Source organism: Scyliorhinus torazame, chromosome 29 (assembly GCF_047496885.1).
Source record: "Scyliorhinus torazame isolate Kashiwa2021f chromosome 29, sScyTor2.1, whole genome shotgun sequence".
NCBI lineage: Eukaryota > Metazoa > Chordata > Chondrichthyes > Carcharhiniformes > Scyliorhinidae > Scyliorhinus > Scyliorhinus torazame.
Genome location: NC_092735.1, coordinates 9,451,507 through 9,466,892, shown reverse-complemented (window position 1 = coordinate 9,466,892; position 15,386 = coordinate 9,451,507). Strand labels below are relative to the sequence as shown.

The 15,386-nt window shown below is 55.3% G+C and overlaps 1 protein-coding gene across 3 annotated transcripts in view; it reads left to right on the top strand.

Moving 5' to 3' along the window:
- LOC140403843 (uncharacterized) overlaps positions 1 to 15,386 on the top strand; it is a 349,170-nt gene that overhangs the window by 111,902 nt on the left and 221,882 nt on the right. For all 3 annotated transcript variants that reach the window (XM_072492027.1, XM_072492026.1, XM_072492028.1), the window contains exon 10: positions 7,687 to 7,785. In XM_072492027.1, the coding sequence (XP_072348128.1) occupies positions 7,687 to 7,785 (99 nt within the window). The remainder of the gene's footprint in view (positions 1 to 7,686; positions 7,786 to 15,386) is intronic.

Genomic DNA, 15,386 nt, shown 5'->3' with positions numbered 1-15,386 from the left:
CGTTGGGCTTCCCAGGACGATATACTATATCGTAGTTATAGGTGGAGAGTTCGATCCTCCGCCTTAAGATCTTATCGTTCTTGATTTTGCCCCGCTGCGTATTATCGAGCATGAATGCTACCGATCGTTGGTCGGTGACGAGGGTAAACCTCCTACCAGCGAGGTAGTGCCTCCAGTGCCGCACGTCTTCCACGATGGCTTGAGCTTCTTTTTCGACCGAGGAGCGTCGAATTTCAGAGGTGGTGAGGGCGCGCGAAAAAAACGCTACCGGTCTGCCTGCTTGGTTACCTGAAAATTCATGTCTGAATGATCTACCCTCGCTGCATTCAGATGGTGAGGCCAACTGTGGGTCATCCCCCACTCTCCCCGCCCTCCTCACCCTCCCCACCCCCCTCACCCTCCAGTGAACCCAACACAGGCTTGAGGGTTGAAGCGACTTTGGGAATCGGGGTACTCTCACTGGCTGTCACAATACACACCAGTATATCATGGTACAGACACACAGTGGGACCAATCAACACACACAACACCGCAGCCAATCACCAGTTAGAGCACACGCACTATAAAGACAGGGGGCATCAGAGTTCCCGCTCATTCAAGTTGCAGCTAGCTAGGAGGACAGAGCTCACAGTCTGTAACACAGACATTCACCATGTGCTGAGTGCATCGACTGGTTAGGACAAGGCAAAGGTCTTTAGTTAAAGTTAGTATCGTGTAAATCCACAGTCTGAGCATGTTAAACAGTTAATGGTTCAATAAAATAGTGTTGCACTATTTCAAGTGTTGGTGACCTGTATGTGATCCAGAGCACCCAACACATCATGATACCAGGAGTGGTGGGATACTAGCACTTCTTAGACCTACCTGCAAGTGATCTGCCTTCCGCCAGCATTCCGTCATCCTGCAAAATGGACAGCGTCCGCCCGCCGCCGCCGCTCCGCATCACCGGCAACCTCGGGGCCAACTGGAAGATATTCAAACAACACTTCCAGCTCTTCCTCGAAGCCACAGACAGGGGGAGGGCTCCTCGGATACCAGGAAGATCGCTCTCCTCTCCTCGGCCGGGGTCCATGCCAGCCACATTTTCAATTCTCTCACCTTTGCGGATGATGAAGATAAGACGAAGTTCAAGACGGTCCTCCTCAAGTTTGACACTCACTGCAGCGTAGAGGTGAAAAAGTTTCGAGCGCGACGTGTTCCAGCAGCGTTTGCAGGGTAAGGATGAACCTTTCCAATCCTTTCTCACGCACCTCCGCATCCTTGTGCAATCTTGCAGCTACGGGCCCACCTCCGACTCCATGATACGCGACCAGATCGTTTTCGGTGTTCAGTCGGACCCCCTACGTCAGCAGCTCCTCAAAGTAAAGCAGCTCACCCTAGCGACCGCCATCGAGACCTGTGTCCTACACGAAAACGCCACTAGTCGGTATTCCCACATCCAAGCGGCTGAAACGGCGCGGCAAGGTCCCCACGAGGCGGAACGGGTCCAAGCGATTCAGCAACTCCAGGGCCTCAGCCTGGATGAGGGCGGCCATTTCGTGCCCTTTCCGCGGACTCCCGCAATTGTGCGCACCAAACGAGGGAACGGCGACGTCGAAGAACGCACCGCGCATGCGCGGTGGTGCAGCGAACGTGCTGACGCTACGACGTGCAGCAACTGTGGCTCCGCCCATTTAAAACGGCAATGCCCTGCCAAATCTCGACAATGCCTACCATGTGGAAAACTTGTCCACTATGCTGCCTGCTGTCGAGCAGCTCAGCCTGCCAACTCCCATCGCGTCAGCCAGCCTCGCAGGAATGTCCGGGCAATTCAACCCACGGTCACCGAGTCCGATGCGGACCTCCCACACAGCAGTGACACCGAGGACCCGAAGGTGCCTTTTCGAGTCGGTGTCATAACGAAAAACAGGCTGTCCCCGAAGCAAAGACACCAACCGCTGTCGGTATACAGCATCGATCCAGACGATGAGTGGTGTGCCACCCTGACGGTCAACCGGTCCCACATACGATTCCGCCTGGACACTGGTGCCTCCGCCAATCTCATGGCGTGATCTGCTTTCCAAAGCCTTCGTGTCAAACCAGCCATCCTGCCATCAGCCTGCCAGCTATTAGATTATAATGGCAATGTCATTCCTGCTACCGGCTCGTGCCAACTTGAAGTGACGCACAGGTCACGCAAAGCCATCCTTCCTTTCGAGATCGTGGGCTCCTCGAAAGCCTCCCTGCTCGGCGCGCAGGCATGCAAGCTGTTGAACCTAGTTCAGAGAGTTCACTCTCTCTCCTGCTGACACGTCTGCCTTTCGGACAGAGACTTCAGGGCGCAGCTCGACGCCATTATCTTTTTTTTTTATTCTCCTTTTTCACAGTTTTCACCCCAGCTCCTCCCGTCCACTGCCTCTTGTAAAACTCCTCCCCCCACCCTCGGTTCCTTCCCCCCCAACTTTCCACCCCGGCTAGACCACTCGGACCCTGTTCTGCCAGGCTCCGATGGCCGCAGCCCCTCCCCCCACCTCACTCCCGTTCACTGGCCGGCTTAAACCGGCCAGCGTGGAGGCCCCCGCCCGGGTCCCTTTCCCACTTGCCCGGCCCTAGGAAAGCCCAAAGATCCCCTTTTGGCACACAAACCCCACATATCCACCTACACCCCAAAGAACTCTCATTTCGAGTGAAAGTCCCGTCCCTTCCCTTGTCCAAATATATACCACCTTGGCTCCTTTAATCTCTACACCCGCGCGCAGTGATACAAAAAAGAAGAAAATACAGTCATGAGGTTACATCGGCACATGGCCATTTCTCAATTTCTCAGTTCTGCCACAGTCCTTCTGCCTTCGCAAACTCCTCCGCTGCTTCCGCCGTTCCAAAATAAAAGTCCCTGAGCTTGTAAGTCACCCTCAGCTTCGCTGGATATACAATGCCGCACCGCACCTTGCTAATGTACAGTGCCCTCTTCACCCGGTTGAAGGCAGCCCGCCTCCTTGCCAGCTCCACCGTAAAGTCCTGGTATACACGTATACCAGCTCCAGCCCACTGCACCACCCGCTTCTGCTTGGCCCAGCTCAGGACCTTCTCCTTCACACTGTACCTACGGAAGCACAGAGTCACTGCCCTTGGCGGCTCACTCGCCTTTGGTGCAGGCCTCCACGACCGATGAGCCCGATCCAGTTCATATCGGGAGGGATCCTCCCCCTCCCCCAATAGTTTTGCCAGCATCGCGGCAAAATACTCAGTCGGCCTCGGTCCTTTTTCCTTTGTTCCTTTTTTCCTCCTGTGTCTTCACTGTGCCTCCTCCGTGCCTTCTCCCTTCTTCTGCTGCCTCCGCGGACCCTGGGACCGGGCTTAAAGCCCCGAAAATGCCGTTGCCGACCGGGAGCCCTCCATTGTGCCTCCTGCCCGCCGTCACCGGAAGTCCCTCGACGGCATTATCAACCAGCACCACGATGTCTTTGAGGGCACGGGCACGCTCCCATATACCTACAAGATCCTACTAAAACAGAACGCCACGCCTGTGGTGCATGCACCTCGCAGGGTCCCAGCACCCCTTAAGGACCGCCTCAAGCAGCAGCTGCAGGACCTCCAAGACCAAGGAGTGATTTCCAAAGTCACGGAACCAACCGACTGGGTCAGTTCCATGGTATGTGTAAAAAAGCCTTCCGGCGAATTGAGAATTTGCATTGATCCCAAGGATCTGAATCGCAATACCATGAGGGAGCACTATCCAATTCCCAAGCGTGAAGAGATCACATGTGAGATGGCTCGCGGCAAGCTCTTTACCAAACTCGACGCCTCGAAAGGATTCTGGCAAATCCAGCTCGACAAATCCAGCAGGAAACTGTACATTCAATACCCCCTTTGGCAGATATTGTTACAACAGGATGCCGTTTGGGATCATATCTGCTTCAGAAGTGTTCCAGAGGATTATGGAACAAATGATGGAAGGCATTGAAGGTGTTCGCGTCTATGTCGATGACATAATCATTTGGTCCACCCCGCAGGAGCATATCAGTGACCTCCAGCGCGTGTTCAAACGCATACGGGAGCAGGGCCTACGCCTCAACAGAGCCAAATGCTCCTTTGGCCAGATGGAACTCAAGTTCCTCGGGGACCACATCTCCCAGTTGGGTGTGCGGCCGGATGCGGACAAGGTGAAAACGCCAGAGGACAAGAAGGCAGTCCTCCGATTTATGGGCATGGTCAACCTTTTAGGGAAGTTCATCCCTAACCTCGCCTCTCATACCGCGGCTCTCAGGAACCTGGTCAGGAAGATGACAGACTTCCAGTGGCTCCGTGCCCACGAGTGCGAATGGAGGGAACTCAAAACCAAACTCACCACAGCCCCGGTCTTAGCTTTCTTTGATCCAGCAAAAGAGACAAAGATTTCGACCGATGCCAGCCAATCCGGCATTGGGGCAGTGCTCCGGCAACGTGATGAGGCCTCATCATGGGCCCCCGTTGCATATGCGCCATGCGCCGTGACCCCCACGGAACAGCACTACGCGCAGATAGAAAAGGAGTGCCTGGGCCTTCTGACCGGTGTGGTTAAGTTTCACGATTATGTCTACGGACTTCCTCAATTCACCGTCGAGACCGACCATCGCCCGCTGGTCAATATAATACAGAAAGACTTGAACGACATGACGCCTCGCCTCCAGCGTATTCTTCTCAAGCTCCGGCGATATGACTTCCAGCTGGTATACACCCCAGGCAAAGACCTCATCATTGCCGACGCTCTCTCCAGGGCAGTCAACACTCCATGTGACCCAGCGGGATTTGTCTGCCAGGTTGACGCCCATGTGGCATTTGCGGCCTCCAATCTACCTGCCTCGGATGAACGCCTCGTCCAAATTCGCCGCGAGACAGTGGCTGACCCCTTGCTACAGCGTGTCATGCGCCACCTAACAGACGGGTGGCTCAAGGGCCAATGCCCTCAATTCTATAATGTCAGAGATGAGCTGGCGGTAGTAGATGGGGTTCTCCTGAAACTGGACCGCATTGACATCCCGCACAGCATGCACCAGCTTGTCCAGGAACAACTACACGAGAGCCATCTTGGCGTGGAAAAGTGCCGCCGACGGGCCCGAGAGGCAGTGTACTGGCCCGGCATCAATGACGACATCGCCAACACAGTGCGCAACTGCCCCACCTGTCAGCGGTTCCAGCCGGCCCAACCACGTGAGACCCTACAGTCCCATGAGTTGGTCACGTCCCCTTGGACCAAGGTGGGCATCGACCTGTTCCACGCGCTGGGTACAGACTATGTCCTGATTGTGGACTACTTTTCAAATTACCCGGAGGTGATACGGTTGCACGACATCACATCGTCTGGAGTCATCCGTGTCTGTAAGGACACCTTTGCTCGACACGGCATCCCGCTCACGGTGATGTCAGACAATGGCCCCTGCTTCGCAAACTAGGAATGGTCCAACTTTGCCAGGAGGTACAACTTTGTGCATGTGACATCCAGTCCCCTGTACCCCCAATCCAACGGCAAAGCGGAGAAGGGAGTACATATCGTCAAACTGCTCCTCTGCGAGGCTGCCGATGCTGGGTCCGATTTCTACCTCGCCTTGCTGGCCTATCGCTCGGCCCCACTGTCCACTGGCCTGTCGCCAGCCCAGCTGCTCATGGGTCGTACCCTGAGGACGATGGTGCCGTCCATCCATGTCCCAGACCTCGACCACGTTCCGGTCCTTCGCCGGATGCAGCTGTCTCGTGCACAGCACAAGGCGGCTCATGACTCCCGTGCAGCTGATCTCCCTGCTCTGGCTCCAGATGACAACGTCCGCATCCATCTTCCGGATGGTGGCTGGACTGCAACTGCTGTTGTCCTTCGGCAGGTGGCCCCCCGCTCGTTCCTGGTTCATCTACCGGATGGTTCCATTCTGCGCCGCAATCGACGTGCCCTTCGTCTCGTTCCGCGCTTGCTACGTGATCCTCCGCCATTGCCACGCCCTCCTGTTGACCCTGACCTGGACTATGCGGAGATTCCGGTCACTCTGCATCCTCCTCACTCTGACGCAGTCCAGCCGCTCCTCAGCCGGCGGCTCCCGACCCACCCTTGAGGCGGTCAACCAGAATTCACCGCCCACCTCAGAGACTTAATTTGTGAACTTTGTGGACTTATGGACTTTCTGATTTGTTCTGTTCTTCCGTTTAATCGTTCAAGTGGTTTGTATATAGTGTTCATCTCGTTATTCTTGTGACACACTGTTTTTCTGCACCAGGCACCTTTCCATGTAAATAACTTAGTTTTTATGTACACAGTCCTGTAAATATTTCGCGCACACGTAGTCAGGGACATTCACCAAACACTATTTATTGCCACGCAGGTACATTTTTTATAAAAGGGGGGATGTCATAATACACACCAGTATATCATGGTGCAGACACACACTGATGGACACACAGTGGGACCAATCAACATACACAACACCGCAGCCACTCACCAGTGAGGGCACATGGACTATAAAGACAGGGGGCATCAGAGTTCCCGCTCATTCGACTTGCAGCTAGCTAGCAGGACAGAGCTCACAGCCTGCAACACAGACATTCACCATGTGCTGAGTGCATCGACTGGTTAGGACAAGGCAAAGATCTTTAGTTAAAGCTAGTATCGTGTTAACCCACAGTCTGAGCATGTTAAACAGTTAATGATTCAATAAAATAGTGTTGCACTATTCCAAGTGTGGGTGACCTGTATGTGTTCCACGGATCAAGAGCACCCAACACATCACTGGCTACATCTACACACACAGCAGGAAGACCCAAACCCAATTCGTTCCTAAATATCGATGACTAGCAGTGAGAAATGAGCAGGTAGATTTATAGAATTTTACAATGCAGAAGGAGGCCATTTGGTCCATCGGGTCTGCACTGGCCCTTGGAAAGAGCACCTTACTCAAGCCCACGCCTCCACCCTATCCCCGTAACCCAGTAACCCCACCTAACCTTTTTTGGACACTAAGGGCAATTTTGGACACTAAGGGCAATTTAGCACGGCCAATCCACCTAACCTGCACATCTTTGGACTGTGGGAGGAAACCGGAGCACCCGGAGGAAACCCACGCAGACACGGGGAGGATGTGCAGACTCCGCACAGACAGTGACCCAAGCCGGGAATCGAACCTGGGACCCTGGAGCTGTGAAGCAACTGTGCTAACCACTGCGCTACCATGCGGCCCCAGTTTCTCCCCAGGGCCCAGCTCGATGACTTTATGAAGATCGGTGAGACAAGGTTCCTTAGACAGCACCTTCAAAACCCTCCACCGCTACCATCGAGAAAGACAAGAGCAGCAGATACCTGGGAACCCCACCGCCTGGAGGTTCCCCTCCGAGTCACTCACCCCCCCGACTTGGAAATATATCGGCCGCTCCTTCACTGCCGCTGGGTTAAAATCCCGGAGCTCCCTCCCTAACAGCACAGTGGGTGTACCTACACCTTGTGCACTGCGGTGGATTAAGAAGGCAGCTCCCCACCACCTCCTCGAGGGGCGGTGAGAGACGGGCATCGACGCCCACCTCCTGTAAACAAACTGAACAAAATCTGTGCTTCATATTATCCTCCGGCAGCTTTGTAAACCTGTTCCCTCGCTTCCCAGAGCTGTGCGTCTGAATCCTTAACCTCTCCGCTGGTTTAGTGTGCTCGATAATCTTACAACAACTCACATTTATATAGCTCTTTTAATGCAGAAACCGTTCCAAGCTGCGTCGCCGGAGCAGAGTCGCACCAAAGTGAACGGCAAGCCCAAGAAGGCGCTGGGAGAACCAACGGAAAGCTTTGTCAAAGAGGTAGGTTTGACAGGGGCTGGTCGGACTCCGAAACCCGCTCGCCAAGGTCTTCCCGTTCTCCCGAGCCCTGCCGTGACCGGAATATCGGAATCGGGCGCGATGGTCTGGATTCACGCCGGGTCAGGGCGATTCAGGGGCCCATCAAAAATGGGACCGATTCCGGGTTCCACCCCCCCCCCCCCCACTTCCCAGGCCCATCAAAAATGGCGGCTGATTCCGGGATCCCCCCCCCACCCCCCCTTCCCGGGATTTCCGATTCCCGGGAGTGACTTTTAAGGATGCGGCCTGCGTCGGATTGCTGGTCTGCACCCTGAACGGGCGGCCTGGCCTGCTCCATTGTGGGGACCACCGCAGTCCATGAGGTGTAGGTACACCCACGGTGCTGTTCGGGAGGGAGCTCCAGCCACCACCTGAGTTGTCCCGGTGTTTGAAGAATCGTGATTCATGGTGTCTCAGAGATGCCGTTAGTCGTAGTCTGCAGGAAGGAGCCTTTTGAAAGGTAAATTCAAAGGGTTTGCTTCATACACCCATGCCAATGTATGGCCCTCACCCACCCTCACGGCTCCTCATACTCCCCCCATGCCAGAATAGGCCCCCAAATAATGTATAAAAGCAATGAACCCTGTAGTGACAGTGGGATGTGAAGAAGCAAACTTTAAAAAGTCATTCATTGATAACTTTTACTACAGCCCAATAAAAGTGTCAATAATCCGGACTCTATGGCATCAATAGCTCAAACCATAAGCATTTGAAACCTCTTTATCTGTGCAAATAAACAGCGGTGTGGCGGGGCAGTGGGAGGGGTTCAGAGGGAAGGGGGGGGGTTGGAATAAAGGGATGGGTATGCTCTCGGGCGGGAGTGCCCCTGATGGTCACAGAGGCCCCTAAAAGGAAGTACCCCCTTCCTGCACCCCACCCCCCCCCCCAAAGACACTTTGACTACACTGATTCAGTTGCTGGTGTGACTGAGCCTGGAGTACTCTGCCCAATTTTACTTCCCTCCATACAGATTGTACAAAGAAATGTACAGCACAGGAACAGGCCCTTCGGCCCTCCAAGCCTGCGCCGATCTGCTGCCCGTCTAAACTACAATCTTCTACACTTCCTGGGTCCGTATCCCTCTATTCCCATCCTATTCATGTATTTGTCAAGATGCCCCTTAAATGTCACTATCGTCCCTGCTTCCACCACCTCCTCCGGTAGCGAGTTCCAGGCACCCACTACCCTCTGTGTAAAAAACTTGCCTCGTACATCTACTCTAAACCTTGCCCCTCTCACCTTAAACCTATGCCTCCTAGTAATTGACCCCTCTACCCTGGGGAAAAGCCTCTGACTATCCACTCTGTCTATGCCCCTCATAATTTTGTAGACCTCTATCAGGTCGCCCCTCAACCTCCTTCGTTCCAATGAGAACAAACCGAGTTTATTCAACCTCTCCTCGCAGCTAATGCCCTCCATACCAGGCAACATCCTGGCAAACCTCTTCGGTGCCCTCTGCAAAGCCTCCATATCCACATAGTCATGGAAAAGCTCTGACAAACATGATCTGTAATTTAAGGAACCTCAGCTGTTTTCCGATATGTGAACACGGAGGTGACCTGACAGAGGGATGATTAGAGGGCTGGGTAGATGGGTGGACTGCACTGTGCAAGGGTAGGAGTAGACTGGACACTGGGAGATTCTTCTTCCCTCAGAGCCTCTCGAGTCTCACACCACATTTGCTTCTTCCGTAAGTCACTCTAAATCCGTGCCTCTCACCATCCCTGTGTCGCCTGTGGTGAACCACTGTACACCTGTATTAGGGGATGTAAGGTAGGACCTGTACTACAGGTTCGCCGGTAGTCCCTGCCGGCTGGCTCCGCCCAGTAGGAGGAGTATAAATATGCGTGTCCTCCATTCAGCTGCCATTTCGCCAGCTGCAGCAGGAGGCCACGCATCTGACTGCAATAAAGCCACAGTTGTCCCCAACTTTAGTCTTTGATCGTGCATCAATTTATTGCAGTCAGATTTTCTACAGGATGGACCTCCGAATCAAACCAGATCGCCTGCAGCTGGGTCCGCAATCGACCGACGCCAGAAAGGACTTTGATCACTGGCTAGCTTGCTTCGAGGCCTACATTAACTCAGCGACCACCCCTCCGACGGAGGCTCAGAAGATACAGGTCCTGTATTCCAGGTTGAGCTCAAGCGTGTTCCCGCTGGTCCAGGACCCCCCGACCTATGCCGACTCCATGGCGCTCCTCAAAGAGAACTACGCACAGAAAGCGAGCACGCTCTTCGCCAGGCAGGCACTCGCCACTCGCGCTCAACTCCCTGGTGAGTCCATCGAAGACTTCTGGCGGGCCCTAATCCCACTTGTCCGGGACTGTGACTGTCAGGCCGTTACGGCCGCCGAACATTCTAATCTCCTCATGCGCGATGCTTTCGTAACGGGGATTGGGTCGGACCTCATCCGACAACGATTGCTGGAAGGGGCCACACTCAACCTAGCGGTGACAAACAAATTAGCGCTCTCCATGACGGTCGCCTCCCGTAATGTTCAGGCCTACCCCTCCAGCCGCGCGGCCCACCCCTCCTATCCCTCCTGGACCCTGCAAACGACCGCCCCAGCTGGGGCCCTGCCTAGCCAATACGCCTGCGCCACTCACAAAACCGCGCACCCCGGGTGTCCCTGATGCAATTTCTGTGGTCAGCAGAAGCACCTTTGTCAACGCTGCCCGGCCCGCGCCGCCATTTGCAAGGCTTGCGGCAAAAAGGACCACTTCGCCGCGGTGTGCCAGGCCCGCGCAGTCGCCACTATCGCTCCTTCCCCCCTGCCAATCGCACAATGGGCGCCGCTCTCTTCACCCCCATGGACCACGCGCGGTCAGTGGGCGCCGCCACCTTCTCCCCCTCAGCCCACGTGCGGCCCATGGGCACCGCCATTTTGTCCCGCCCCGCAACGTGTGCCCCATGGGCGTCGCCATTTTATCCCCCGCAGGCTCTCCAGCCGCCGCCATCTTGCCTTCCCCACGGGGCATGGACGCCAACGACCTTCCACGACCTGGGCCCCCAACGCTCTTCGTCTGAAACGAGTGACGATCACCCGCAGCTCGCCTCGATGACGCTGGACCAGTGTCGTCCACACAACCTGGCCACCGCTTCGACAACGGTGAAAATCAACGGCCACGCGACCTCTTGCCTGCTGGACTCCGGGAGCACCGAAAGCTTCATACACCCGGATACGGTAAGGCGCTGCCCCCTCGCGGTCCGCCCCGCCAATCAACGGATCTCCCTGGCCTCCGGGTCCCACTCTGTCCCGATCCGAGGGTTCGGCACAGTCACTCTCACAGCCCAGGGCGAAGAAGTCAGCGGCTTTCGCCTCCACGTCCTTCCTAACCTCTGCGCTGCTCTACTACTCGGCCTGGACTTCCAGTGCAATCTCCAGAGCCTCACCCTCAAATTCGGCGGGCCCCTTCGACCCTCACTGTGTGCGGCCTCACAACCCTAAAGGTCGTCCCCCCCTCCCACTTTGCCAATCTAACTGTGGATTGCAAGCCCGTTGCCACCAGGAGCAGACGGCACAGCACCCAGGACAGGACCTTCATCAGGTCCGAGGTCCAGCGGCTGGTTAAGGAGGGTATTATCGAGGCCAGCAACAGCCCCTGGAGAGCCCAGGTGGTAGTGGTTAAAACTGGGGAGAAACATCGAATGGTCGTGGACTACAGCCAGACCATCAATCGGTACACGCAGCTCGACGCGTACCCCCTCCCACGCATATCTGATGTGGTCAATCAGATTGCGCAGTACTGGGTCTTCTCAACAATTGACCTGAAATCCGCCTACCACCAGCTCCCCATCCGGAAGTCGGACCGGCCATACACGGCCTTCGAGGCGGACGGTCGCCTCTACCATTTTCTTCGGGTTCCCTTTGGCGTCACTAATGGGGTCTCGGTCTTCCAAAGGGAGATGGACCGAATGGTCGACCGGTACGGTTTGCGGGCCACGTTCCCGTACCTAGACAATGTCACCATCTGCGGCCATGACCAGCAGGACCACGATGCCAACCTCGATAAATTTCTCCGCACCGCCACTCTTCTCAACCTGACCGAGAACAAAGAGAAGTGTGTGTTCAGCACGACCCGCTTAGCCATCCTCGGCAATGTGGTCCAGAACTGAGTTCTGGGGCCCGATCCCGACCGCGTGCGCCCCCTCATGGAGCTCCCCCTCCCCCACTGCCCCAAGGCCTTCAAACGCTGCCTGGGGTTCTTTTCGTATTACGCTCAGTGGGTCCCAAACTATGCGGACAAGGCCCACCCACTCATACAGTCCACCCATTTCCCCCTTGCGGCCAAGGCACAACACGCTTTCGCCCGCATCAGAGCAGACATCGCCAAGGCCGGGATGCGCGTAGTAGACGAGACACTGCCCTTTCAAGTAGAGAGCGACGCATCAGATGTCGCCCTTGCCGCCACCCTCAATCAGGCAGGCAGACCTGTGGTGTTCTTTTCCCGCACCCTTCAGGGCAGCACGGTAGCATTGTGGATAGCACAATTGCTTCACAGCTCCAGGGTCCCAGGTTCGATACCCCACTGGGTCACTGTCTGTGCGGAGTCTGCACGTCCTCCCCGTGTGTGCGTGGGTTTCCTCCGGGTGTTCCGGTTTCCTCCCACAGTCCAAAGTGTGCAGGTTAGGTGGATTGGCCATGCTAAATTGCCCTTAGTGTCCAAAATTGCCCTTAGTGTTGGGTGGGGTTACTGGGTTATGGGGATAGGGTGGAGGTGTTGACCTTGGGTAGGGTGCTCTTTCCAGGAGCCAGTGCAGACTCGGTGGGCCGAATGGCCTCCTTCTGCACTGTAAATTCTATGATTCGTGCCTCTGAAATTCTGCACTCCTCCGTCGAAAAAGAGGCCCAAGCTATCGTTGAAGCTGTGCGGCATTGGAGGCATTACCTGGCCGGTAAGAGATTCACTCTCCTCACTGACCAACGGTCGGTAGCCTTCATGTTCAATAACACACAGCGGGGCAAGATCAAAAATGATAAAACCTTGCGGTGGAGAATCGAGCTCTCCACCTATAATTACGAGATTTTGTATCGCCCCGGCAAGCTCAACGAGCCCCCAGACGCCCTCTCCCGAGGTACATGTGCCAGCGCACAAGTGGACCAACTCAGGGCCCTACACGACAGCCTTTGTCACCCGGGGGTCACACGACTGTACCATCTGGTCAAAGCTCGCAATCTGCCCTACTCCGTCGAGGAGGTAAGGACAGTCACCAGGGACTGCCAGGTCTGTGCGGAGTGCAAGCCGCACTTCTACCGGCCGGACCGTGCGCGCCTGGTGAAGGCTTCCCGTCCCTTTGAGCGCCTCAGCGTGGATTTCAAAGGGCCCCTCCCCTCCACCGACCGTAACACGTACATTCTCAGTGTGGTCGATGAGTACTCCAGATTCCCCTTCGCCATCCCATGCCCCGATATGATGTCTGCCACCGTCATCAAGTCCCTCAACACAATCTTCACTCTGTTCAGTTTCCCCGCCTACATCCACAATGACAGGGGATCCTCATTCATGAGCGATGAGCTGCGTCAGTTCCTGCTCAGCAGGGGTATCCCCTCCAGCAGAACGACCAGCTACAACCCCCGGGGAAACGGGCAGGTAGAGTGGGAGAATGGGACAGTTTGGAGGGCCGTCCAGTTGGCCCTGCGGTCCAAGAACCTTCCAGCCTCTCGCTGGCAGGAGGTCCTCCCTGATGCACTACACTCCATTCGGTCACTATAGTGCACCTCTACGAATAACACATCCCATGAACGTCTTTTTACCTTCCCCAGCAAGTCCCCATCCGGGGTGTCGCTCCCGACTTGGCTCGCAGCTCCAGGACCGGTCCTGCTCCGTAGGCACGTCCGACTCCACAAGGCGGACCCGTTGGTGGATAGGGTACTCTTGCTCCACGCCAACCCCCAGTATGCCTACGTTGCGTACCCCGACGGCGGCCAAGATACGGTCTCCCTCAGGGACCTGGCACCGTAAGGTTCCAACCGAACACACTCCCCCGCCCCAGCGCCATCCTCCCCTTCCCCGGCGCTTCCATCATTGTCCCCACCAGGCCCATCCCTCCTTCCCCTGCCCACGCAAGAGGACGACAAAGATTTTGGCACACTCGCGGAGTCATCTAACAGCAGGCCAGCACCACAAGCACCGCCGTCGCCGCCACCGTTACGCCGCTCCCAGCGGAACGTCAAGACTCCAGACAGATTGAACCTTTAACTGGACCTTCAAAATGGACAATTTTTCTTCTCTCTCTTCATGTTGTTTCTACGACACTGTAAATAATGTTCAACACTGTATATAGTTCCACATCACCCCCGCCGGACTCATTTTTAACAGGGGGTGAATGTGGTGAACCACTGTTACACCTGTATTAGGGGATGTAAGGTAGGACCTGTACTACAGGTTCGCCGGTAGTCCCTGCCGGCTGGCTCCGCCCAGTAGGAGGAGTATAAATATGCGTGTCCTCCATTCAGCTGCCATTTCGCCAGCTGCAGCAGGAGGCCACGCATCTGACTGCAATAAAGCCACAGTTGTCCCCAACTTTAGTCTTTGTGCAATTGATCGTGCATCAGCGCCCAGAACGGTCCACAATATTCCAGCTAAGGTCGAACTAGTGCCTTGTACAAGTTCAGCACAACCTTCCTTGCTCTCGTACTCTAACCCCCTATTAATAAAGCCCAGAATACAAATGCGTTATTAATGGCTCTCTCTACCTGTTCTTCAATGATCTCTGCACATAGCCATCCAGGTTCCTCTGCTCCTGCGCCCCCCTTAAGATTTTTACCCCTTATTATATCGTCTCTCCATGTTCTTCCTACCAAAATGCATCACCTCACATTTCTCTGCCTTGAACTTCATCTGCCACCTCTCTGCCCAGCTACATTTAAAGGGGCAATACACCAATCAAAATTGCGGACGTTCTGGGTGGATGGTGGACATCTTCCTCCTCGGACAGCCCTTTGGGAACAAGGCTGACCGACTTCCATTTTGGTTCTCTGGTTCGATGGGTCCTGATAGATCCGAGGCAATCACTGCCCCTTCTTGACAGGTTGGGCAGTTGAGTCGTTTGGAGTTTTGTGCACTTCCCCTGAAGCCTCGGCCTCAGCTCTGCACGTTCCCGACAAAGTCTCTCGATGCGGTTGGCCCCTTTCCGAGGGAGCTTCATCCACTTTAGCCGGTCACAAAGCCAGGGTCAGTGGGGATGGTGTTCGACCTCTCTCTCAGGAATGCTGGTTAGGCTATGGGACCATGGGGGGAAGGGCAGGGGAGTGGGCCTAGGTAGTGTGCTCTTTCAGAGGGTGGGTGGAAACTCAATGGGCCGAATGGCCTCCTTCTGCACGGGAGGGATTCTGTGGGAAAAAATATTGCCACTTATCTCTCAGTTTTGACAGACGAAACAAAACGTCATGACCGCCGATATAAATTGAGACTCCCAGCATTCGGAGGAAGTGCCTTTGAGTAGGATACAGGGAACAAGCGAGGATCAGTCCACACAAAACTTTGGGTTTTAGAAGCTGGCCGATGGCGGAAGTAGCAAAGTTGGAGAAAGGGGAAGCTTTGAGATTCTGGAATTTG